Source organism: Ceratotherium simum, chromosome 5, assembly GCF_057802395.1.
Source record: "Ceratotherium simum simum isolate JZ-2026a chromosome 5, ASM5780239v1, whole genome shotgun sequence".
Classification (NCBI taxonomy): Eukaryota; Metazoa; Chordata; class Mammalia; order Perissodactyla; family Rhinocerotidae; genus Ceratotherium; species Ceratotherium simum.
Window position 1 is genome coordinate 35,102,742 of NC_141904.1, and position 27,913 is coordinate 35,130,654.

At 37.1% G+C, this 27,913-nt stretch overlaps 1 protein-coding gene across 1 annotated transcript in view; it reads right to left on the reverse strand.

The window, feature by feature from the left end:
• The window catches only part of GADL1 (GAD like acidic amino acid decarboxylase 1), a 156,412-nt gene that overhangs the window by 79,486 nt on the left and 49,013 nt on the right, over positions 1–27,913 (reverse strand). The window contains exons 9-11 of the mRNA XM_004419453.3: positions 24,243–24,359; positions 19,482–19,546; positions 19,139–19,220 (exon numbers count right to left, since the gene is read on the reverse strand). Coding sequence (XP_004419510.2) covers positions 19,139–19,220; positions 19,482–19,546; positions 24,243–24,359 — 264 coding nt within the window. The remainder of the gene's footprint in view (positions 1–19,138; positions 19,221–19,481; positions 19,547–24,242; positions 24,360–27,913) is intronic.

Consider the following 27,913-nt stretch of genomic DNA (forward strand, 5'->3'; position numbering starts at 1 on the left):
GAAATTATTTTTAAATAGTGGCAGTATCCACACTAATATACATGAAACTGAAACAAAAGTTTCATGTAATTCTTTCATCATTACTACATGAACTGCGTACTGATATTTTCTATTCCATTCTATTCTGACTTCATTAAAAAGGAAAATAAAAAGCTACGACTTACAAATAACTCGAGAATGATTAGTATGGTGGTTCTTAACCCAGATGATATTAGAATTATCTGAGTTTTTAAAAAAATACTAACACAGGGTCTTACTCCAGACCAAAAAATCAGAATCTCTGGTGTAGGGTAAGGGCAATGTTATTGTTTTTAAAAGCTTCCCAGGTGATCCTCGTATGCAACTGGGATTGAAAACCACTGCTCTGATGGGTTTTGATCTTACATTGAAAAATCCTGATCTAGAAGTTTCAGTCAGCATTACATCCTAGAGAACAGTATTACAGTCTAGAGAACTCTGAAGTGTTGAGTTTTTATAAGAGCATATAAACCGGGGAGATTATCTGACTTCTTTTTGTGCTATTAGTGCCTATTATCAAAGTTTTATTTGTGTATGAATACAAGTGGAGAATGACTTTATTCTCTGCACCTAAATAAAGAGAATGTAGGTTGGATATGGATCATGCTGGAGTCTGATTCAGAGGGGGAGAAAAAGCTGCAAGCTATGAAATGTATGTCCAAGGATTGTGGCATGGATGTGATGTGCGGAAAAAACCCACAACCCTAATCTATTCACCTTTTTGATTTCCTATGTTTTTGTGATATGGAACAAAGCATCATTTGTTTTTGGAAGCTTAATCATAACACAGATATGAGTAAACCTTGCTCGCTCAACTCTGAGGGGAGGAATTGTGATCTTTGCTCTTCCTGTGTTACTTCCAACTCGGAGTTTCCATGATTCTATCTGATATATATTTATTTACACTCTACTTTGTTGCAAAAGGGATTTAAGGCAGCTTACAAAAATACAGTATGGTAGGATGAGAAGGGGAAGGTAGAAGAGATGAGGGAAGTGGGGGAGGAGAGGAAGGGAAAAAGAAGAGGAAGGGGAAGAGGAGAAGAGATGAGGTCAAGGCCAAGGGAAAATGCGATGGGGAAATACCACAAAGCCTGGAGTGATATCTGCGCACAGAAGGCATGCTGGAAGGAGGGTGAAAGGGGATGGATCATTTGCCAATTTCTTGGCACCATCTGGTAATATGCACTTGGCAAAAGCATCCAGTAGTCATTTGCTGCTTCTGAGCTCTGAGTATTTACTGTGAACTGTCAAAGACATCACTTTGCCTCATCATATCACATTTTCATTCACCTGTAAGTTGAATATACTGATATTGCATGGTAGCCCACCTCCTGGGGTGAGTATTCGTGGCATAATGTTTAAGTGAATGTCTGGAAAAAAATGTTTATTAACACAAGGCATAGTTCTTCAGTCTAGATGGCTTAGTTGCAGCTCTCCGAAATAGGTGGACAGATATATATGGAAATGATGTCTTTCAAATCGGACAAAGAGCAATTGTGCTGCTTTGGACTGAGGCTAGAAGAGCAATTCCCCACCAGGAGCACAATATTTAACAAAATCAATCTATGTTTCCAGCTTATTGTGATGCTGATAACGAGGGCCCGGTCTCTTCTCAAATGGAATTTTACACATTCAGCAGCAAGGCCGCTGGCCTACATTTCTCAGAGTGTAAGCATCCTCTAGAGGTCTGGCCTCTGAGGCCTCAAATATAGGTAAGAGATTGATTTTATACAGAGGAAAAATGCTATGCAGAAAGGCAGTTTCTGAAACACAAGTTCCCTGCTCTTCTTTGTATAAATCCCCTTAAAGAGTTGTTGGAAATTGTTAGTATTATCATAACTATGAGCAATCCTACTTAAAACTGGCCTTAAATAATAGTTTAAAATGAATCAAGAAGCAGTTGGTAAAACCTCTTAATAGAACCCAAGATGTCGGGGACAAAATTGTTTTTTTCCCCAAAGATTCAAGATAAAATACAGAAATGTGCTATAAAGACAAAGAATTTTTCTGCTACACAAATGGACATTTGTCTAGACAGAAGAATCTGTTGGTTCACATGTGGCTCACTCCTCAATTTGGACATAACAAGAAAAAAAGAAATTACATTCACTGAGTGACCACTATATGGCTGGAAATGCACTGCACACTTTTGAACATTATCTCATTTAATGTCATGGTAGATTATATTATATTATATTATATTATATTATATTATATTTTTCAAAATAGGAAGTGTCTCCATTTTACAGATAAAATAATTGAGGTTCAGAAAAGTTAAGCAACTTGTCAAAGTCATGCAGGGCAGTCCCAAGCAGAGGCAGAATTTGAATACAAGTCTTGCTAGGCTTCAAGGTCCACAAGTGGATCTACCCACGGGGAAGTCATACTTAATTGGCGAATTTTCTAGTTCAAATTGTGGTTCCAGAGACTGGGGAAGGCAAAGCCCTCTCCTCCTGTTCTAAAACAGGTATGGATTAACAATTTCTGTAAAGGGTCAGATAGTAAATATTTTCAGCTTTGTAAGGCACACAATCTCTGTCATAACTACTCAACTCTGTATATCAAAACAGCCATATAGGATATTTAAATAAATGGGTATGGCTGTGTTCCAATAAAACTTTATTTACAAAAACAGGCATCAAGCCATAATTTGCAGACCCCTTTTCTAAAACATGAGGAGACATGCTCAATATGACAAACATTTCCAAATTTGAAGAGACAGAAAAAGTTAAACATTTACGTGAAGCCTCCAACCCATTGTCTTTCATTTTCATTAAGGCAAGTTTTTAATCCCTTTTATATAGTAAATATGTAGCTTCTAAAAGAGAATAATTTGGAAAACAAAATTGCCATAGTTTCTCTTCCTTTTGGTTTTGAGAAACACTTTATGCAGTTTCCATAGGGAATGGCATTTGATGACCCAGACTCACACAGGTCTAATTTCTAATTTCCTTTGTGGCCCCAACACCCCAAGAAGAAAAAAAAAATTCTGTGATGAAACTGGTTAAACCTGGGTCCATTTTCTGTTTTATTTTAATGTTGTATTTTGTCATTTATAATGGATCTTTGCTGAAATAATGTTGCAGAAAGGGTTATGAATCTCAAACTGAAAGCTCCTTATATGCAAACGGCAAGTGGAAGTTACTACTGGTCAAAGAGCAAGAAAGGAGGGAGGGGTGGAAGGCAGAAAGAAGGGCTCTCGTGTGGGTTAGAAGCAGCAGGATGAGAAAACTTCTAGGATTCTCCGGCTCCATCAGTCTCTAGGTATGAGAATTATATTTTCCAAACCAAACTCTTGCTTGACGTACTCCAAGTGTCCCGAGGGGAACAACTGGACCAAGTGTATTTAGAACAACCCTGACTGCAAATCCTGGGGGAGAGTCACTATATCTACAGAATCTCTGGACACACTGGGCTGGAGGAAGACAAGAATAATAAGAAAAACCTACAGGTGAGGTCTGGGGACCAAACCCAGTTAGGAGGAGATTTACAGGTTGGCTTCACCTGCCTGGCTGGGTCTGTGGAAAAGAGTTAGAATTAGCAAAATCATTAGCGATGGTGTTTCATTTTATATTGGTCCTAAGGGGATTAAACACTCAAATTTTACCTTTCAAAATCAACATTTTCTATTTCTGTACATCATTGTGGCTTTACAATTCATAGTTTTAGTCAGGAAATGAGGTTGATCTGTTAACGGTCATCTTGTTTTAGGAACATACGAATTGTGTGATGAAAAGCAAGGATTGTGGAGTGAATCAGACTGGTTCTGAATCCCGGTTCCATCCCTTACTAGCTTTGTAGCTTTGGGCATATTATTTATGCTTTCTGTACTCAGTTCCCCAATCTGTACAGTGGGCAGAATAATAGTCCCTACCTCATGGGATTGATATGGGGATTAAATGGGTTACTCGATTTATCTACTCATATATCTGTCCATCACACTCGTGAGGCCTGTATTGGGCATGAGAACAGTTAAGGAGCCTCTGGTTCAATGTAGATGATCGGCTAATGGTTCAGCCGTAGAGGACTTTGTGAAAGATGCTGAACAAATGCTTGGAGAGAGAAGAGGCCTCTAAAGCAACCAGGAAAGCAAGAAGGTCCTCTAGTAAAACTGATGCTTTAGCAGAGTTTTGTGAGAGAAAAAGTAGCTCTCAGATAGTCAAAGAAGAGAGTGTCTCGTTTTCCACAGAGCAAACAACTTGCCTATTGGAAAATCCTTGTACTTTTAACGTGACATCCAAAGCCCTCCATATGCAACCTGAGATTGCTTCCTAGCCACATCTGCCAGCACACCCCTTCCCATTTCCAGGCACCTGGCACGGGTCATTGCCTGGACAGTGCCTTGCACTCCCCCAGGCCACACATTCTCAATTTCCGACTGTTTAGAGCTTGTCTGAAAACAAAGAATAACTGTATCACACAGCATTGTGGAGTGAAGGCTTCATCCCTATTCCTGCCCCATATCCTATCCCAAGTACAGTCCTCAAGCCTAACACTGCTCAGAAAGACACTGTGTGCTGACAGGTACAGTGTCCCAGAAACACAGTGACCTAAAATGAACTGTAGATATCTTCTTTCTCCCTGACTCAAAAAATCCATAAAATTGGTACCATGATGAGGGACAATATGTCCTCTCTATGGTCTCATCTAGCCTGGCACTGATGAATGACATTTTTGGTTCTAAATAATTATCGCAAATGCCTGGAATACAAGTGATGACCTTTCTCAAGAATGGCTAAAGCAATAGAGTTATTGGGGAAGAAATCCTCACATAGGGAAAGTTATGTCCCCACGGGCTCACATTAATTCATTGTTAAACTGTAAAGCCAGTTTCAGACTCTAGAGTAAACTGAAGACTCCTGGCTCCACGAAATTAGTCTCACCACAAGTCATGGGTGAGTCATTTGTCCAATCACAGTCTTTTTAAATTAAGGAGACACTTGAAGAACTCCTCTCCCCTGGAGATTTTCCTCTTGGATTTCAGTTGAATGCTTTAAGTGAAAGGGGCCCTATAACTTTAATAATTGGGAAATCAAGCCTATTAGAGTGACTAACCCTCTAATGCTCGCTGTTGCTACCTCACAGCAGAAAAGAAATCTTTTCCTTATTATATATAAAGTCCTGGTTCTCACTAGTTCTGAAAAAAAGCTATGTGTTTCATTGCATTTCACTACATCTCTGGCAAGCTGGATATTGAAATGGCACAAAGATTCTGACAGTACTCTAAATGAATGCATCGGTATTTCTGTAACCCGCTGTTGCGAGTTTAATCTGCACTATGGTGCTGTCTAAAACTGGTAATAAAACAGAAGAATGATATGTCAAGATAAGATCCAAAGGACATATAATAGTGACATGTGCTTCTCCATGACAAGGGCATAATGAAATGTACTGGGAAGAGGGTAGCCTTATAAAAGAGAAGCTGTGAACTTCTGTCTGACAATTGCTATGGAGCTAGAAATGGGGAAGATATAATCCATCTTCCTTGTTCCTTTTCAGTTTCTGGACTAGGTTTAAAACTCAGCAATCCATTAGTAAAGTTGTCACAGCAAGAGATGGAAGACATTTATAGTAGACACGATTTAGGCTCCTTGCCCAGTTCACAATGACCCCTTACTTCCCTTCTCACCCATAGCAATGATAACATTACACCATCCCTCATCCCATCCCCCTAGTACCAGCTGATTGGATCAGAAGTGGAGAAGACTAGGAATTTGGAATTAACACTGAGGGAGCCTAATTTAGCTCACACTGGTTGTGCAAAGATGCAAACATCGTACCGTGAAGTGCCATATTTTACCTGTTACATGAACTTAAAAGCAAATACAATTATTATGAGTTTCAAAATTATATCACTTTGGATGTGCAAAAATGACACTTCATTTTTCTTTAACTGAAAACGTTTCTGACTTGGAGCTGCATTTATTTCTAAGGCAAAATATTTAATCTGGTCACTTCCAGAAAAACTCGAATTGAGTAATTTCTCAGACCATTCAGACATAAAACATGGCCCATCAAAAATTTTCCTCTGAGAGTTTTCTTCTTCTTGCTCTTTAGTTAACATTATTGGGACATTCACAAGTGCCACTGGGGAGGGTTGCCAGATAAAATACAAAACGTCCTATTAAATTTGAATTACATATAAATTCAAAAAACCAAAATTTTCAGTATAAGTGTATCCCATCCCAATATTGGATGGGATATACTTATACTAGAAGATCTTGTTTAGCTGAAATTCAAATTGAACTGAGCATCCCGTATTTTCATTTGCTGAATCTGGCAACGCTATGTTGAAGCTGGGGAGTTAACACCTGCTTTTCCAGTGTGGTCGCTGCTGTCCTCGCGCTGACCACCTGCTCCATCCCTAGCTCATCCCCAGATGGTCTTTCCATCTTCCTGCTTATGTATGAAGACCTGCCACAGCCTCTGGTTGTCAGATCACATGAGTCATGCTCCTTGTTTCTTGCCCCTATTTCCAGGCTCCCTTGTGTCTTCTTGTTCATTTTCAGTCACTTTTGGACAATCTCCCTGCCAGCCACTCTCAAGCCTGAAGGAAAACTGGGGGCTATCTCAAGCACTCTTATGGCCTCCCCTGCCATCTATTTAATTTCTGCTTTACCATGTTGACATGAGAGATAGGGGAGGAGGGAGCCTCCTCAACTCTCCAAGTCTCACCTAGGACTTGAGCCAAGAGAGGAAAGAACCTATATATCCTATACTTACAGGGGGAAGTTCTATTCTTTCTTGATCTCCCTGAAATTATACATTCATATTTAATACTTGGTTCCTCTTCAAACACTTTTCTCCCTTCCCCAACTCTGAGTACTATTTATCTACTTGGGAAAGAAAGTGCAAACTAAAAATGGATTCTAGATGATAAGATACCCTTTCAAGAGTAACTTCTGAGTTTAAAAGTAACAGTTTGTCACTCTTGATCTCTGGTTTCATTCTGATCATTATCTGGACTGCAGTAAAACAAACCAGAATTTCATAACGTATCTCAAGCACTTGGGAGGTTAAAATCACTTTTATAAATCACTCTCAGCTTGAAGAGTAAATCACAACTGTCATTATAGATTAATTGGAAAATAATTTAAATGAGAATACTCCAAAACAAAATTTAAGGAGCTGAGCCAAAACCACCCTCAAGTGTAAAATAACATTCTTACAGAATAAAACATAAAGCAGGAGAAAATGAATAATAATTAAATAAATTTAATAAAGACATGAATTGAAAAATAAATGCAAGAAGTGACTCCCAAAAAGATTAGCAAACAAAATCAGGAAAAATAGAAAAAAATATTTTAAGAATTAAGACTTCAGGCAAAGATATAAGACAAAATGAGATAAAAATGATAAGGGGATGGTATATATTCTGCTAATATACTTGAAAATCTCAAAATGTATTCACTATTTGAGAAAATATGTTATCAAAATTGACTCAAGTAGAGCAGGAAATTCTTAATAGTTTAATAAAAAATGGGAAAAATGAACACTTGATCAAAGACTTATCTCCCCCCAAATTTTTGAGCAAGTTTTCTGATTAATTTTTCTGAGTATACCTAAAAACTGATTATCTCTATGCTACAGTAATTATTCTAAAACAAGGAATACAAAGCTTTCAAAATACAATCCAACAAAGATAACACACACACACACACACACACACACACAGAGTAGATCGATCATCTGTATATAGAGGCAAAACTCTAAATGTACAAATCCATCAATACATTAAAGCAATTTACTGCAACAAAATGAGGTTAATAAGTAATGTAGAAAATCTGTTAACATACACTTAACTTTGTTCAAGAAGTAAAATGATAGAACTACCTTATTAGATAATAAAAAGGAATATAGTAAAGTTCAATACTCATTCCTAGATAATTTCTCAAGAGGATTTATAAAGAATGCATATCTTAAGGCAACTTTAATAAACTCACAAAGAAGACAAAAGTGCCTTCTATTTACTATTATGACTGAACATATTTTTGGAAATTCTATCAGTGCATTATAATTGCAACTGATACGAAACTTAGATATTAGAAAGAAAACAAAATTATAGCTATATACTGATATGACTATATATTTAGAGAATGCAAGAGAATAACTTTAAATATCTCAGAACTAATAAAAAATCCAGTAAAGTAGCTGAATATAAATAAATACTTTAAAATTTCCCTCCATACTAGAATCTGCAGTTAGAAGATTTTTTAAAAAGACTATATATGATGATATTAACAAATATAAAATTTATATAAATAACCCTAGTAAAGCACATGCCTTCTCTATGAGAAAAACCATCAAAATTCTATGGAGCTGAAATATTTACAGGTAAAATGAGAGCATGTCTGTGATTGTTTTTTCTTTTTTTTTTTTTAATTATATAGGGAAGAGTAGGAAAGGGTAGATATGAGGCTAGATTAGCCATGAATTGATCCTTATGGATCTATACACACACACACACACACACACACACACACACACACAGTGGAATATTATATATACAGTGGTATATATAGATATACAATGTGTATATATATATAGATATACAATGTGTATATATATATAGATATACAATGTGTATATATATATAGATATACAATGTGTATATATATATAGATATACACACAGTGGAATATTATTCAACCATTAAAAAGAATGAAATCTTGCCATTTGTGACAACTTGGATGGATCTTGAGGGCATTATGCTAAGTGAAATAAGTTAGACAGAGAAAGACAAATATTATATGATCTCTCTCAGATGTGAAACTTAAGAAAAAACAAAAAACCTAAAATCAAAAAACCAAGCTCATAGATACAGAGAACAAATTGGTGGTTGCTAGAGGCGAGGGGTGCAGGGTGGGAGAAATGGGTGAACATTTTTTTTTAGTTTAAATAAATTAAATAAAATTTTTTAAAAAAATAGATGGCTGAATGAGATTTCCAAATACCAATATCTACCAAGTGAAGAAGATGGTAACATCAGCTGGTTTAGCTTCCTGTCTTTCCAGCAAAGTCACTGATAACCTGAATAGTTATAAGAGGTGTCTGGATGGGATGGGGGGAAGAGGTATTGCAAATTTTTCAATGGAAGAAAGGCTTCTTAAAACCTATATGGAACTTCATAAATTCACACTTCAGACTCAGGTGCTGAATTAGCTGCTTCCATAATAATGGTGACCATCATTAAAGAAATGAATATTCTTAAGATCCTATAAGCCCAAGTACCTCTGTTTCTTAGATCACAAGAAGGGGCAGGAGTGGGTAAAGAAAAGATGCTGGTTATAGAAGCAAAATATACTAGTCTATAGCTATCAGCATGGATATAGTAAAATATTAATATGCATCTATCAAGAAAATTTTAAATGATTTAACTTTAGCTGGCAGATTACCAGTAACTTTTATGTCCCTCGTTATACTTGACTCTGTGCTATTGTGATCATATATTGCTTAAAAATGGAAAGAAACTACCAATAACTGATATTTTAAAAGTCACCTCTGCTGCAATTAAGTTTTCCAGATCACCCTTTTCAGTAGGGTTGTTCTCTTACCTGATATACATTCCCAAAACACCCGCTTTTTACTCTGTTACTCTATTTTACTCTTTTTACTCTATTACATAACTAAAGAGTATTACATTTTAATTATTTTCTTGAAATCTGTTTCTTCTACTAGGATTTGAGTTCACTTCGGATAGAGATCACATCGTACTCATTTAACACATAGGAGGCTGTACATATACGCAGGTTGAAGGAAAGGATGAACAAATTAACAAATGCTTATCCTCACTGGCAGCAGTGAACAGCAGATGATTATTAAAAAGCCACAACCTGACACATATTAGTTCTAGTAAGAGAGGACTAGATGAATTGGAAATGCTCCTACTGAATACAACAAAAAATGCTGGAACAAAACATAAAAACCGCATCTAATGGAAAGCATAGCAAACCTACGCAAGACAGAAATGAATTACTGGGAGATCCAAGGAGAGGAATGGAGCTCAAGAAGGTAAGCCAGAAATGTTTCTAGCCCAGGGACATTTTCAGACTGAGAGAAGACAGTTAAGACAAGAGCCAGAATGGTGAGAGGTGAGGGAACAGAGATTGCAGCCACTATGTGTGGAGATCTGGTGTATCACCATCACTTCTCCTCACCAGCAGGCATTCCAAGGGCTGCAGGAAACAGAGTTCAAAGGTGTTCAGTGTCACCAAGGGCAGTAAAGCAATCCTTTCTCTAATTTAGGACCCAAAGGTTTCCACCCTGAAATGGAGGTATAAGCTATCCTCTAGAGATCCAGAAAAACTTCAAGCCTTGGTCCTGGACTGCTAATTCTCCTGGATGCCCAGAAGAATGAAAATAAAACCTTCTATGGAGAAAGATAACTTCATCTCATGTTTCAAATTATTTCTAAAGGTAATTTTTCAAATAAAATATTCAGTAAACCATCAAAGGAATGTCCGTTAACTTTCCAACACACAACACCAAAAGGCAAAAAATCATTAAAGTGCAAAAAGAAACTTACTGACAGAATTCTATCCCCAGAAAAACGAAATAAAGCCACTTTCAAAGAAGCCAAGTCTAACAGAACATGCCACTATTCAATTCACTATGAAATTGCTAAACCTGGCTTTCAAGAGAAAGGAAAACTATACCAGATGGAACCTTGGAGATATAGTTAAGCAATGAAGATATATGCACAAAAATGTTCAGAGTAAATTTGTGTAAAAGCCAAAAATTGGAATAACCCAAATGTCTATCAACAGTAAAATGGATAAATAAATTGTGATATATTCATAAGGAATATTATAAACGAGTGAAAATGAAGAATCATCAGATTGTGCCACAACATGGATGAATCTTACAGAAATAAGGCAAGTTTCAGCAACAACAACAAAGTCAAACCAAAAACAAATAATTCCGTTTATATAAATTTCAAAAAGGTAAAAACAAACTATATTATTTGAGAATGCATAACTACAGAGCAAAACTAAAAAGAAAAGCAAAAAAGTCAATAACAGGAAGGAGCACATGAAGAATTTCTGGGTTTCTGGTATGTTCTTTGTTTTAACCTGTGTGGGAATTACCTGGCTATTCTTTTTATAATAATAAATTAAGCCGTTCATTTACATTTTATGCATATTTTATATTTTTATTATATTTCATAATAATTAATTGGAAAAAAGACCAACCAACATCTTCCAAACTCCCAAATAGCCCTCAGAGTGAACTACCAGAGAACATATTGAGTTCCGTTTGTAGTTAACAAAACTCCCTAAATTATGATTTTCCATCAGCATTATAATGGCCTAAAGGCAACCATGTTTGCTATGTGAGGGTCCATGCACATATGGCAGCATGCATGAGTTATATGATCTTCAATATAAAAGATATGGTCACTATTTTACAGCATTTTCATTTTTCTGCTCAGTCCACAATTAATTTATTATATGCCACTAGGAATTTCCATATAAATTAAGGTTTTAATACAATTACTAAAAGTCTGTATAAAATAAATCTATATTTACCACCTCTGAGCAAGTTATCTACAAAATTAGAATACTTCTGTTATTCACATGTACTTGTATTGACACTTTGAATTGCCATGGAAGAAAAACCTAGAAAAAAATTGACTCCCTGAGATTTTTTGGCCTTGAAACAACAAAGCCAGAAAACCTAATTAGGCGTGTCAGGTATGTTTTTAGATGTCTTCCTTGAAAAACAACAAATATGACAAATAGCATTGTGCAAAGGAAAACAAATGGAACAATTATTCCAAGAAGTCGAAAGGGTCTCAAGCATCACACCAGAGAGTAGAAACAGAAGAGAAAGCCTTGTTGCAGTGAGTTAATAGTAAAATAAAAGGCAAAAAAATAAAAGGCAGATGCTTAGAATCCTTTAAAAATGCTATAACCAAATTTTAGCCTACCCTCTGAGGTAGGTGTAACATGCTAATTATGGCATGAGTTTTTCCATTAGCTTCATTCTAGGTTTCCTTTTATGCCTTTACTCTTACGTTTCTTATTTTTCTTAGATTTTAACTTATATAATCTTCCTGTCTTATGGGACCCTAATCAGTCTTGTTACAAGATAGGATAGAACAAATTCAATCTGCAAAAGAATCCTCTTTCTGGGATATTTTTCAACTGCTAGTTTTTGTCAAATCAGAGACAAAAGGACACAAAGGTAGAATTTCATATTTTTTCCTTTTTGGTCATTTCTTAGCAAATCTGAAGTTTTTTGTGATGATTGGCAGAGAAGCAAAGGTTGGTGTCCCATACAGAAATGGGATGGCTGCCATGAAGAATGAATTCTTTACCTGGAAGGATATCAGAGAGATTCCCATACTCTTAGGGTTCTCCAGAAATAGACGGGCAGAAGATATTAAATCCAAAAGTGGGCAACACCCCAACTCATCTAAGTCAAACTTAGCTTAATCAGTAGAACCAGGTGGCAGTCACCCAAGAGTTTTGAAGGAACTCAAGGATGAAATTGGAAAACTGTTGGCTAAGATGCTAGATCCAACATTACAAACAGCCACGACCAGAAAACTGGCAGATTGTGAATGTCATTCTGTTCATTAGAAGGGGTCAAGAGAGGACCCAGTGAACCTTAGAAAAGCAAGTCTCTCTTCCGCTTGTCCAATCTCCAATAAAGAACAGCATCATTAGACACTGAAACAAAAATAACTTGCTAGGGGAAAGAAAATATGGTTTCCGAAAAAGGAAAGCATGAGTCACCGATTTATTATTGGTCTCTGAGGCATGCAGATAAAAGGCCAAATGTTGGCAAAGTTTAGAGTAAAGGCTACTTTTATGTGCTAACACGAAATGGGGTGTCATAAGGTAATGGATATATGAAACCATATGGATAAGACAAATAATTTCTATACTCTTTCAAAAAATAAAGTTCCTATGTACTAGCAAGAAGGGACACTCTGAGACTTGAAAGAGATCAGGTTATGACCATAAAGGACATACTACTTCATACTGCAGTTAACAAATTTAACACACATTACCATTTGGTAGTATTGGAAGGAGACACAAAGTAAGTTCACATCAGGAAACTCTTTTATTGAGCGCTAGCCTTTATACTAAGTAGTGGGACTATAGCCATGAATAAGACCCCTCTGCCCTCCAGTAGGTCACAGTCTACTATATAGATGATTCCAAGAACCGTGGAATAGGTCCTGCATTGGGACCAGTGCTTATTCATGACTAGAGGGTTGCTAATGATTGAAGTCTGGTAGTACAATCAGGGTTATGCAATTAATACATCTCTTGGAGCCACAGTTCACAAAGGAATTAACATATACTAGGCTATATGGAGCATGGATGTAAAATAAAGTGCAAATCCCCTTGTTAAAATTAATGATAATTGCAATACCAACAAATAAACCCTAAAACCCAATTTTATTGGTTCATTTGATGGAGAAAGACACAATGGATTTTGAACACATGCAACTCTAACGTTAATTATTATATCCTCTTACTTCATGGAGAAGGAAAGCAGACCTGATAGGGGTGTGTGTTACCATAACACCACATGAGGTTTTTTAATATGATGCATGCATATATACATGCATGTGAACAAATTTTCAAAAGCCTCATGAAAAAAAGTTAACTTTTGTTTATTACAACTTAAAAAAACACAAGAATTAAAAAAGAAAAGGGTTATTTACCACCCTTGAATTTGATGAGTTCTGCCAGTTTTATGCAAGTCTCAACCTAGCTGAAAAGTCCAAGAATTTTCTCAGTTCAAGCAAGAACATCCAAGACATGGAGGATAATTTTGGCAGCATCAAGCACAGGAGATTGATGTCTCTCCCACAAGTCAAATGCTTCTTTTTTCTAATCGGTTTTAAATACCTACCTCCCCCTTTCCCCTCTAGGAGGCTGTCATTCCAAAGAAATGTATGACGTATGTGTATAGGGGAAGTGTGAGTGTTCTCGAGCATGAGAGAAAAAAATTTCTTTGATGATCAGATTGTTCAGTGTTTTCAAACTATCTAATGGTACCTCCATAGGAACTCCATGAAGAAAACAAGAGCTAAAAAAGAAATCCTCACAAAGGCAGATACAGTTTGCTCTAGTTTGTCTAATAAATCTATTTTCTCTTCCTTCTTTCTTTTCTTGCACAATTTTTTAAAAATGGCATATAATCATTATCATTTGCAATAGCAATTATCACTCAGAATAGAAATTTAAATGGAGCTGAGAGATAACACATTTCTCAGGCATGGTATTCCAGTGAAAATTCTCCACCTTCTCCTGGGGGATCACATTGGGAGGCGATATTAGTCTCCTTTCTCTTTTTTTTCTTTGCATTGCAGTGCTGGGCCCACAATATACCTTCACTTGCATGTGTATTGAATAAATTTTCTGCTCCTCTTCTTCCTACTATTGCCTCTCCTACAGAAAAACTGGGACTACATTCTGAGCCTCCTCTAGAATGACGATGAAAGGAAAAGAATTGAAGCTTCTCTCCAAGGCCTCACATTTGAAACCTAGGTAGCCCAGAATTGTGTGTCAATACCCATATCTAAAGAAGATCCTTGAGAAGGAGGTATAATATGTCAACAGGTAAAATTTGAAGGAAAATGTTTACATGTGTGTCTGTAAGTGTGGGTGTCTGTCTTCCCTATCAAATGGACAAAGCTAAAAACCTCTGGGACGTCAAAGGTTAACACACATATACTCTCATACTCTGCTAGTGAGAAGGTAAGCAATGTTTTGAAAGAGAAATTAGGAAACAAGTATAAAAAAGTGTCATGAAAGATAACCATGGTTCTTCCACTTCTAGGAATTTATTCTAAGGGAAGAATACAGGATGTGCACAAAGATTTAGCCTCAAAGATGGCGGCCAATCTGTAATAGCCAAAAATTAAAACAATCTAATAGGTCAGTAATAAGGGGATGGTCAAATTAATTATAGTATACCAAAATGATAGAGTACTATGTATTTTTAAAAATGTATAGAATGCATTTTGACATGGAACAATGCTCACAATTTTGTTAAACAGAAAAAGCAAAATATGTTACAAATTTTTTAGGTGAGGTATGTGTGCATATATATACATTTAAATGCATATATGTATGAGAAAATAGATAAAAAGGCATCTTCGAGTATTTGTATTCTATGTCTCTTTCTCTTCATCTTTCTCCGTATCTGAATTTTCCAATTGGTCTATGATAAACATGAATTACTTATTAAATAAACGTATAAAAATGAACATGATTATAAAAATCCATATTGTTAACATCATTCTAAAAAAAACATGTCCCTTTAATTATCTGTGTCTGCTAGGTTAAACAGGAAGTCCTTGTGAGTTAATATTGGATGACATGACAGATAGAAATGGAGAGGAATAATCTATACTCAAAAAAGTCATCTGACTAGTGTGTTTCATGTTCTCATATATGTTAGGTTTTTTAAAACTAAAAAGTCCTTGTAACAAAAACTAAAAATCAAAAGGCCAATATTGAGATTTTTCTCCATGTATATAACTGATTCTTAGAATATATTGCCTTTTAATTTAGATCAAAGTATCAAAATTGTCTTTGATCCAAAACAGCCATGCAGATCCAGCATTTACAGCTGAAGTCAACCTATTTATAATCACAGATTTTTTTTAAATCCCCGATTTTGTTTTTATCCCTATGATGCAAAGAGGGTTAGTGATAGTACAACTTCGAGAGCAACAGCTCTGCTTTGTTTGTGAAGTAGTCCTCTTTACTAACACAGGAAATTAAAAATGCAAACACCACCAGTTAGGCAATCAGGAAATCAGCGTTGTGAATGTCAGGGCTTTGAGGGTACAATTTAGGGAATGAGTTTTTCCCTTACCAGAACTATATTCACTAAGTAATTCATTTTGTTTTAACTAGAGTTATCCCCTTCCATTAACTGGGGAAGTAAGTCCAAATTAAAATCGCTGTTCATCAATTACTGCTGGAGGCATGCTCAAGCCTGGTGTTAGGACCTAGGAAATAAAGCTCATCAACTATAATTTTAATCATTGTTATCTCAGAGCTCTCAAAAGGAATAATTTGGGGTAGGGGAGAAATCGGAAACTCCTAGTTTTGCTGACACGAAGGCAGATATCTCTGAGGATTTTTAATTTATTTAATCATTAAATTTTTCAGTGCATTTTAATTTTTTCCTTTTCAATGAATACTTGCTAGGCACTGGAGGAGATACAGTGGTGAATATTGTGACATAGTCCCTATCCTCATACAGCTTACATTCTAGTGGGAGGGAAAGATATTACATGAAAAATCGTAATTACAAATCGTGATGAGCATTTTAGAGGAAGGGGCAGGGTCTGAGAAAGAATAATGAGGAGATGCCAGTTTACCTGGGTGAGTCTGGGAACTCTTCCTTAAGGAGGTGACACTGAAGCTCTGACATGAAGGTTGAGAGTCATTCACACTCCTCATAATACTCTTCTCTGCATTTTGTTAGCATCACTCTTTCCTGATCTTCCCACTACCTTCCCGGCCATTCCAACTCAGCTTTCACTGTGGGTTCCTCCTTCTCTATCCAATCTTTCGACTCTGAAGTTCTTCGAGGCTAAGTTCTATAACCTCTTCTCTTCTCACTCCAAAGTTCCTCCCAAGGCAATTGATTCCACTCCTATGACCTCAAATATCATCTATATGTCAACAATTGCTTAATACCCCTAATATACTTCTCCAGCCCAGACCTCTTATCCTAGCTTTTGATTCATGTCCACTGCCTACATGACATCTTCCAGGGTTGGTGCAACATTTCAAAATCATTATCCAAGACCATGACTTTTCCCCTTTCTGCTCTGCCATTCTATGCATGTTCATTTTTCGATTTAGGGTCATTGCCTTATGGTTACAAGGTGGCTGTCAGAGCTCCATGCATCATGCTCTGACACAACTGTTAGAAAAGGGGGGAAGAATCTCTCCTCTTGTGTCTGTCACTTCTAGCCAGAAGTAAAATCTTTCTCAGGAGCCCCCATCACATTTCTCCAACATCATATTGGCCATATCTGTGTCGTATGGTGATTCTTAGCTGCAAGGGAGACTGCTTAGATAAGTTTCGGGAGATAGAAAGGAAGGAGGTTGGAATGGCTATAGAATACATAATCAACAGTGTTTGACACATTCTTTGGAGCACTTATCAAAATAGTAATTAAAGAATTAAATATGTACGTTTTGTTCATTTGTCTCCTCTGTGAAATTATAAACTCTTTGGCTACAGGGAATGTGTCTGTCTTATAAGCCCAGAATCAGCACAGTGCCTGGCCTACAGAGAATATCAGTTGTTGTTGGTTGAATGAATGAATGAATGAATATGAAAGAGAACAATAGAGGCAGAAAATAGGTACAAAGAGACAGAAAACTGCCAACACTAAACTTCTTAAGCTGATTGTCATATCTCATACCTCATGGTTCAGCTCTCCGTTCCAGTTAATTTGAAAATAGTCTTTCATCAAAAAAAGGCTACTTTTGAAAGTGCTCAATTCTTTGCACAATGAATGTAATTTTTCTAACCTCTTAATTCTTTCCATCTGAGTAGATATGAGCATTATTGTTTTTATTGAGATCCAGGAATGAAAACTTTAAAAAAAATAAAATGTTAACCCCTATAATAGAGTGAGATGATCCAGAAAATTTTAAATTGCCTCAAGTACGTAAATGTAAATCAATTCTTGGCTAAATCACTCAAATATCATTCAAGAAGAAAAATGTATAAAAGCTAGAGTTATTTAAAAGAACAGTCATAAAATTTTTGGTCTAAATTTTCCACTCCTGAGAGCATCCCACCAACAGATAAGGATGACATTCAGATTGGCTGATTAGGGAGAAAGCAGTTGTAAAATGCCTGGCACATAAAGAATGCTTGACATCTTTTTGTTCTTATATCTAGACCAAAGGAAAACCTGGGTTTACTCCTAACGCTGTTATGTCCTAAATGTGTCACTATGGGCAAGTTGAGTGTGTTTTTTGGTTCACAAATGATATAGTAATCTTAAACTACCTTGCAGTTATAACATGCTCTACAATTTAAAGACTTAAATGAAAAAAAAAAAATCAAATAGCATTGAATACAGTCAACAGCAGCCAACCTAATAAAATATTAAGGAAGAGATTCATATTCCCGAGAGTGTCTCTATCTACAGATGCAGAATCTCTTCATATTTCTGATGGATATTCTGCTTGGTCATCTCAAAATACAAAGGGCACTGACATACAAACATCACATTTTTTTTTAAAGAGAGTTGTAACTAACCACACATGCAAGACTAGGTTTGAAGTTTTAAATATGACTTTCATTGGAAATAAAATTCCTGAAAAAGAGAAAATGACTTTAGCATTGGCAAAAGGAGTCCCCTAAGAAAAAAATGTAAACAGATGGCTGAGAAAGATCACCCACATGCTGCAGATCCTGAGGAGGCATTTCTAAGAATGAGGTGGCACTTCCCAGCCTGGGCCACTTCCCACAAGGATCCTTATTTAACCCACAGAAAACACAGGGTTTATACCTCTAGCCAAGAGGAACCTCAGAAACTCTTTTCCCACTTGCTTCACAGTGATCCAGACTAATTTCCAACTCTCCCCAATGTTCCAAAAGAAATGAAGTACCAGCCACTGGACACCAGCAATCCTCCAATAAATCAGCATTCGATGATCAGCCCTGAACTAACATCTTTCCATATAAACGGGCTGTTAAGCCCTTGCTAAGCATATTAAGCATTGAATTTAATGTATGACACACATCTGTTCCACTTACTCAGCAGAAATTTAAAGATAACTTAAGTTCCAGACTTAATCAAGGAGAAAAAAATCTTAAAACTCAGTTTAAAACTGAGTTTTAAAATATAATCCAAATGAAGGCAAGAGAGACCATTTTGCTGTGACTAATGAGATTATGAAATACCTAAACCAAATCCACAAAACTACCTGGGCAGAAACACTAGATCGTTTATCTGTGCCCATTTATTTCTCCTTTTGATGCCATCGGCACTTACCAAAGACCTTCATCTATATCTGGCCCAAGGCACCAAAATATAAGCAAAAATACGTCCTCTGCCAACATGGTAATTTAACCCCCCTCGATGCTCGAAGGCCATAAGAGGAAAACTTACAGATTTGTCTTTTACAAGAAGAGCACAGCACTGAATTCCAGACATCAGCATCTTGTGGGGATTCCAGGCCACAGAGTCAGCTCTGTTATGTAAAACAAAGAACAGGACAGGGTCAGGAGGGGCTCAATTAGTTTCTACTGGTGGAGAGAATATTATCCTTAGCAGCACATACATTCAGTACTCATACTCAAGTTAGGGCTCTCCAGGATTCCTTGTTGGAGTGGTTTGGGGAGTCTGGAGTTTTGGGGGTTTTTTTAACCCCCAAATGTCACTTAAGTGGGCAAAGTCCAAAGAGATTCCCTTGCCTAACGAAATGGTGCTGTGCCTGGGAAACTGCATTTACCTGTGGATGCCGTGCAGGAGCTTGCGGTGCTTCCTTGACAGCAAAGCTGAGCCACCCCAGGAAGCCTGTTGAGATATTTAGATAACCAAGATAATGTTATTCCAATGTTATTTGTTTACCAGCTGGTTGTCATAGAAAACCTTGAGTGACAACCTCAATCTGTCTTAGTTTATACTTTAAGTCAGTGTTAACCAATTGGTACTCCAGGAAATTTTGATCACTGGCCCTATTCAGGCAATCAGAACCTCATCACAATAGATGGGCCCCCACTGGCCTTTAGGATTTAAATTCACACAAGATAAAGAAATTGGTGTATTAACTTGTTGAATTGCATACTGATGAAAGGAAGTTTAGAAGACACAGTCCACACCCTCTTGAATCTTAGAATCTAAAGTAGACAAGATCCTTACAATGCTGACATTCTACCATACACAATGTACAAATGCTGATAATGAGACAGGGGCTAAGAGCTAGCTTTCTGTATAATAAATGAGGCACATGCTTGACCAGGTGGATAGAGGAGAATACAGGAACTCATGGCCAACTGGGGTGGGCTAGGTAGAAATGAATTCTGTTAATGAATATTAGATCGTTTTAGCCAAATAGCTTTTAGAAATATTTAGAAATCAAAAATGTGAGAGTAGGAGAAAGGAAGACTTGGACTTAAGGAAGATATTCTTTGCAGATGTAAATATTACAAGCAAAAGAGAGGGGACCTGAGAATAAGGAGATGAAAGAAAGTCTCACAGTCAATAAATCTGGAGGGAAGGGAAGAAGAGTCAATGTGAGAAATAAGAAAGTCATTTGGTCCTCGAAATTGAGCAGACTTCTAAGTTTTAATTCGTAGGGCAAGGAGGGGGGGTGGCAGTGAGGGAATATAAGAAGATTAGCTTGGGCTATGTTGAATGCTCTCCAACGTTATTTAAGCTGTATAACATTGCAGTGAGAATGGAGTGATTATCATCTCAAAATTTTTAATAGAGAAACTAAGGTTCAGAGATGGTAGATAAATTATCCAAGGTCTCACAGGTAATAAAAATCAGATCTGGGAGCCAAAGCCCACTCTTTTTTCGTGATAACATCATAACTTAGGGAAGGTGGACATTTGGCCAAATGGTAGAGTATAGCATGGAGATCTGTGATGGAAGTCCTATAGGCAGGGGGTGAGTTCAGGAGCTGCCTAGGATGTAGACAAAGGCTATTCTATTTTTGGCTATAGAACTTAAAAAGATAAGGAAGACCCCTTATCTGCAGAATATCATGTAGAAAGAATTGGCAAGATTGTGTGCACCATGGATGTGGAAGATGAAGGAAATTAGAGGTCTCCATGATCCTCAGAGTATCACAAAAGCTGAACCCATTTGTAAACAATAAACAGTGGCCTTTAATCCTACTTAAAAACAACACTCTCATTCAGGGCTGGGACTAGGGTGAGATGAGTGAGTCACTGAGGATCACAATTAAGGAGGAGCTCACTCTCAAGGCTGGACTCTTGCACAACCCTAACAGTGAATGCCTCCTTAATTTGAGCCCTAGGAACCTCACTTGCCTCACCTCAGTTTCAGCCCTGCTTCCATGGACTATAGTCGCCGGTAACCCTAGGGGTTCCCAAAGGTTTGTGTGTTGAAGGTGGTGTGTATGCAAATCCCAAAGATTCCCTGAAGAAGGAGGGGTGACTTGGGGTTGTCAGTCAAGCCCCCTTCCTGCTGCACTCTCTCCCGCACTGGCATCCATGACAGACCGTGTGTGACCAAGACTGAGCTACAGAAGCAACCGCCTTCAGCCTCTAGAACTTCATCCTGACCTACTAATTAAGGACCCCAGATTTGGATTTTGATCTTCACAAGCTTTAAGATGACTTGCATATTAGCTTCTTTTATTTCCATTACACACCCTAAACTCTGAGTTGCCTGCTTTTCTCAATCCTTTTATCCCCCAACGTCATTGAGAACCTACCAGTGACAACTAGGGGAAGGATGAATTAGTAAGACTCAGCCACACCCATTTACTCTCTCGCCCTTTCCACCTGCCTCATACACTGCACTTGCTCTCCTTTGTGTCTCCTGCACTACCCTCTGCCTCCTCTTCCTCCCCCAAAATTGAACAATATTCTCCCAATCCTAATGAGCTGGATTAAAGTTTTAAAATCACATGAACTCTTTCAAGGCATTAGTTCACTGGTTTATAGAGTGCTTTGGCAGGGTCAGGAATAGCTCATCCACAAACTTATTCCTCAAAAAGAGCTGAAAGGAGAAAAACAACACTCCTGATGTCGATAACCTACTTCTATCGGCTTCACGTTCTAAATTCCTAACTCTAAAACTTGCAAAAACGTCAAACCAATTACCTAAATGATGAAGAAGTTTGGTTTTCCATCTCAATAAGGACCATCATTCCATCATTTATTGAGCTATTACTATATGTGAAACACGAAGGTTAATGTTTACTATCTCCCCTGGGACTTGGACTGAAGAGTGGGTGGGGGACTTTAGGAAGCTTTGCTGGGAGTGTGAGGCTCTGCAGCAGCCACAGCCCCTGCTTCAGAGAAGAGCTGGAGCAGCCCTGAAATCCTGGTCTAAGGCAGAGGCTGGAATAACATTCACTTTCACAGAGGAAGAATAATAGGAGGCAAAACATTTCAATAAAACTAAAGTGTTTCTTACTCGGTTGTTTAAAAACGCATTGTAATTAACCAAACTTAAGACACTACCAAATGTAAAAGTCTCCATTTTTGTGTACCACAAAGAAAAAACAATGACATCAACATACCAATTTCAGGTATGTTAAAAATGTAAACCAAAGAACTGTATTTTGGAATTAATGAAATACGGTATATATGCAGGGCAACTTGGTTTCATGGAAAACCTGGAAGAACAAGCAATCATAATTACATTTTTAAAAAGAAATAAAGTAAATACCAGTTTTTAATATTTTGAAGTATCTTTAAAATGTCCTTTAGAAAATTTCAAACAGGGCAAAGTAATTACTGTAATTTTATTAATTTTGAAAATTAATAAACTACCTATTGTATATGAAGTTTCTTTAAGATAAGCTACATGCTCCTGTATAAAATTTTCTCAACAGAATCGGTGTCTGCAATATTGAAGGATGGGTGAATACTGTCTCTATGTTACAGCTAATTTCTTTAATAGGTCAGATAAACTGTTGTCAAATTTAATCTGATACCACAGGCATTCACTAGATGCATACTATGTGCAGCAGAATAATTGATGTGTTTCCTTATAAAAGGATTTCCTTCAAAAATTCAACCTCTAATTTTTAGAAAATCTAGAGAGGCTTTTATTCAAACTTATAAATCTCAGTTATCTCTAAGCCCCATAAATCTCTTAATATCATTCCCAATTTAGAAACTGCTGTAGTTACTCTGTTTTACATAAACTATATAATCCATATTTAATGTTTCTTTTATGAGAGTGGATTTTTTAAGTATAACTGCTGATGTATTTGATTTTTTCCCTCTATTTTTCACAGTCACCAAAGTACTCACTTCATATTATCTTTTAGGACATAATGTATTACTATGCTTCTAAGTCTATAAAAATCAATAAGATATTAGTTGAAATGTGAACAGATACAAATATTACAATCCCATTTAAAGAAGTCACACATAATCTACCTGAAGTATTGCCATCGGCATGCAATGGAGCCTATAACTCTAGTGAGCTTTATATTACTGCTGCTTTTACCAAATATTAGCATATATTTGATGAAAGCCTTGAGCTGCTGAAAAATTCTCTCCATATTATATCAAAATGCTTTACTTTGAAAGCATAAAATGGTCCAAACTATAAAACCATATGTAGCTATGTCCCCAAATGCTTAGTTACCTTCCATTCAGTAAGTCAAAAATACTGTCCTTTCTTTTTCTGATAAGGAGGATATGAATCACTCACTTTCCAGAAGAAAGTTCCCTAAAGTCTCATCAGTGTGCTCAACAGTCCCTTCTATTGGGTTGAATCAAACTAATTAACTCCTGGTTTCACACACACACAAAAAAAGAAAACCAAAAAGCTCAACAAACATTCATAACTGGCTGAATCCAACTCATTAATTCTGGATAAGTAGAATTTTAAGAGTTACCTTTGATTAAGGAAAAATTTATTATGAGCAAGCCCAGGGCTTACAAAATTAATTAGCAAAAAAGCCAATCTTTTAAGTTGGAAAATTATGAAGAATAGGTTATCCCAATCCCTCTCAAATAATTATCTGTGGGAGATTCAGACAAAACCTGCTTGAATCATAGCAACTATGTATGCAGCTTTTTGGATCTTCCGGCTGATTGGAATCATACAATTTAGAGCTAGAAGATACTTTACAAACCACATCAGCCATTTCCCTCTTTACAAATGAAGAAACTGAAGCCCAGAGGGCTGAGGTCACAGTGAAGAAAAGGCCAATTAGAATCCAAAATCCAAGTCTCTTGACTCCATAGTCCGAAATGTGTCCTTTATACCATGTCACCTCAATGACAGTAGATTCAAGAGACCAAAGAAAATGGTTCATGGGAGAAGAGGAAATAAAATGGAATCTGGAAAACTAAAAATTTGCATCAAGTCTTGGGATCTTCTTCTTTATTATCTTACAGAAAACAACATATTTATTTCCAGTAATTAAAGATACACACTTAAATAAAAGTAGTTGGGGACTTTACATCTAGTTTCTGAGAATATGAGAAACTTCCCACCAAAGCTGCAAAAAGACTAGAAAGTTAAACAGATGTGTACACACAAATGGACTTACATCCACATGAAGCCAGAGGCCGTGCTGCTCACAGATGTCAGCGATTTCATCCAGGGGATCAAAGGCTCCTAGCACAGTCGTACCAGAGGTGGCACAGACAAGAAATGGTGCTGCTCCCTGTGAAAAGGACCCCCACACAAGAATTGTTACCATCACCACTAAATTTGTCCTGTAGTAGGTTGGTAAATACAAAAGTTAAACATCCAGAAATCTATTTGGTTTCTTTGAAGATGATCATTAATTCAGTAAGTGTTTTTAAACTTCTCCACTATATGGCCTCTTGTCACTATAAATAGGTTAAGGAACCTGAGAAGATGCTATGACCCTAGTAGTTCTTTGTCCCAACTCAATATGCATCGTATTTTCACTCATTTTCTTTCTGTAGTATTTTCTGTTCTATAGATTTCCCAGATTGAAAGTGAATAACCTCAACTGCAACGGCAAATTGGTATACTGTGTGATTCCTAGCTCCTTCTTGGGGAGATTCACTGGGGCCTCCATGGTGCTAGCATTGTTACTCTTCTCCAAAATAAAAAGAAACATGATTGGAAGACAGTCAGCTCCAGAGACAAACCATGCAGCCTGTCTGCTTGTCTCCTTGTAAAGTAAGTGCAGTTACAAAACAAAGAATGTACTCAGGTACAAATTTGGCATCCAAGGGGATATAGTCTCCAAAATAGGTGCCGCAACAGAGAAATCTGTTAGAATGTGCTAGAAAAGAGAACCTGTATCACTTCTACCGTGATTATTCCTCCTTGTACAGCTGATGGCTGCATCTTGTAGGGCGAACAGGTGCCAGTGGGAAATGGGGAGAAAAGAAAGAATGTGGGAGCACATGCAGAGATGAAATGGTAATTCCAGCCAAGCTATCCAGGCACCTTGGCCCCATAAGGGACTTTATGGCAATCAGGTAAAGGAAGAGGACATGAGGTTGTTTCCAAATGGATCCACCCCAGCATGTCAGCAAAATTGTGTTGCTTGCTGTGGAAGTGCCTTGGAGGGAAAATTTGCAGACAAAGGTGGGAGTGGGAGAAGCAACAAGAATCCTAAGATTCTAGAGCACCTGAGGAATAAGTGACAAGAACATTTAGTGCCCATAAAAGTTATTTTACCTCCATTTAGGATGGAATCATTTTTTCCCTCAGTTTTATCTTGAAGGGCAGTTGTTCTTGCAATATATTTTTATGTGCCATTTAATGTTAGGAGTTGTTCTATTTGGACCAGACTCATTCCAATTTAGCTGACCTTTGACAGAAGGAAGTTACTTCTCAATGGGAAGTGGGGCAGAGCAAGGACACTTGGTCCACGTCTCTAAATTGAGTTGCATAGGAATCCAAGTAATGGTACACAATAAATCCATTTGCCATTTGGAGAGACAGTTGTGACACATGGAATCTAGTCCACCCACACCTCTTAGGGCAGGGCCAGTAGGTGACAGAGCCCCTGGGGGACCCTGGGCTTTGGGACTTCTTCCCTGTACTCAACTACCAACAGGTTATGTCTTTATCATGTCAGTGACCTCATGAAATAAGAGCAGATTTACATCAATCATTAAAAGCAATAGAAAAAGTAATTTACTAAAACCATTTAAGGTGTCTTGAATGGTTGGGCTTTTCCTCATAAACTATATGGCATCCTGACAGTTGTGAGAAAATGCCTATGCAAGCTATTATAGCCTATTAATGAGTTTTCTTCACCTTTTTAAAACAATTTAGCTATAAATATCAGGGCCAGAAATTCAACTTTTGCAATCTGGATTTAACCTTCCAGGATTTTTTTTCCTTTCATATCTCATGCTATTAATGAGAAAATTCAGTGGAAACAGTATTGATTGCGTGCTGCCGATGAGCTGTATTCCCTAAGAAAGTTTGTCATTTCAAACACTCATATACAAAAACACTTCCAAATATTCAGTGGTTATAGTAGTTTTATCTTTTCATAGCACTTAGAACCCTCTGACGTCTCTGTGGTTTTCACCACCTTTGCAATGGCATCAAGTAAAGGTCACTGCTCAACATATTTTTAATGGATTGTGGTTGGCCAGGGAATTGAATCCCAGGGGAAAATAAGTTGATGTACTGTTCCCTACATCTGAAACAATATGAGTTAAAAGCTTGAAACAAAACAACTAGGTCTGAAGCTACTGAGAAAAATAAACTAGTCATCAGGTATTATTATCTCAGAATGGATGCAAAGTTTGTCCTTGGTGAATGCAGTCTCCAGTTTTAACTAACTTGAAAGAAAACCAACTCTAACCCCACTGCCCTACTTTTAAATGTGCCTAAAGCAATTTTCACTTTTTAAAAACTTCTCTTTTCAAGTTCTCAACTTTAGAATATGTCAGTTGCATGGACTTTCACTGTCAAAACAAACAAAAATTTAAACAATTAAAATAAAAATGACTATCCTGGAATAAAACCCATCCGACATGCTAGAACAAGAGTTCTTAATGATACTAAGAAAAGAAAAAAAGTTTTTGCTGTCTTTAGGGGATGCTAGGCAACTAATTCACTATTTTGAAAATGAGTAAATAATGGGAAAGGAGAAAACATTTATCCTGCTGTGCCTGTACAAACTCTTTCCTTAGGGAAACCAAATAGGGATGAAGGAACATTTTTCTTTATAGCAGTATGCCTCCAATAAATGAAGGAGGACTGAGAGAATGAATTAGAACATCATCTAATAAAATAATGGATCTAGACAATGGTCACCAATGGCAGCAAAACCCATGAGGTGAGAGGTGATGCAGAGCCCTATAAAAGATGGACTGACAATATCAGAACCCACCAATCAATGTTATCACAAAAAGAGACACAAGATGCCTCCTGATGGAAGGACAAAATACCATCCAGGAAGTCTTCCTGGTAAAAAATACCATCTGAATCTCACCAAGTCTCAGGATCTAAGTGCCAGATTATAGGAAATCTAGAGAACAGATAGGGTGGTGCAGAAGAGGGGAGTGCTTAGATTCTCAAATTCTTGATGTAATCTACAAAATCCATAATGTGGAAAACTCTACAGGACAAAGGACCTGGTTTCTTCAACAAATCAATTGCATGGGGGGAAAAAGAGGAGGACGGGAAAGCCATAGATTAGAAAAGATTTGCGTGATGAATCAACCAAATGCAATGTACGGACCTTGTATGAGGCCTCATTTAAACAAGCCAACTATTAAAAAAAACAAAAAAGGCAATGGGAGAAATTTTAATATAAATGAATATTTGATGATATTAATAAATTATTTCTTATAATAGTATTATTTGTTTTAAAAAAGAGAGAGTGCATATCTTTTACAGATATACTGAACTATTTATAGATGAAATGATATGATGTGTGGGATTTGCTTCAAACTAATGTAGAGGTGGTAGGAGGGGACGGGGTGTAAATTAAGCAGAAAGGAGCATAAGCTAATGATTGTTGAAGACGCATGATGGGTATATGTAGGCTCATTATATTAGTTGTGTATATATTTGAGATTTTCCATAATGAAAAGTTTAAAACTCAGAAAAGAAAGAAAGAAAGGGAGGGAGGGAGGAATGGAGGGAGGGAAGAAGGAAAGGAAGGAAGGAAGGAAGGGAGGAAGGGAGGGAGGGAGGAAGGGAGGAAGGAAGGAAGGAAGGAAGGCAGGCATGCACCCGGGCATGCACCGACGCACTGCTTGTCAAGCCATG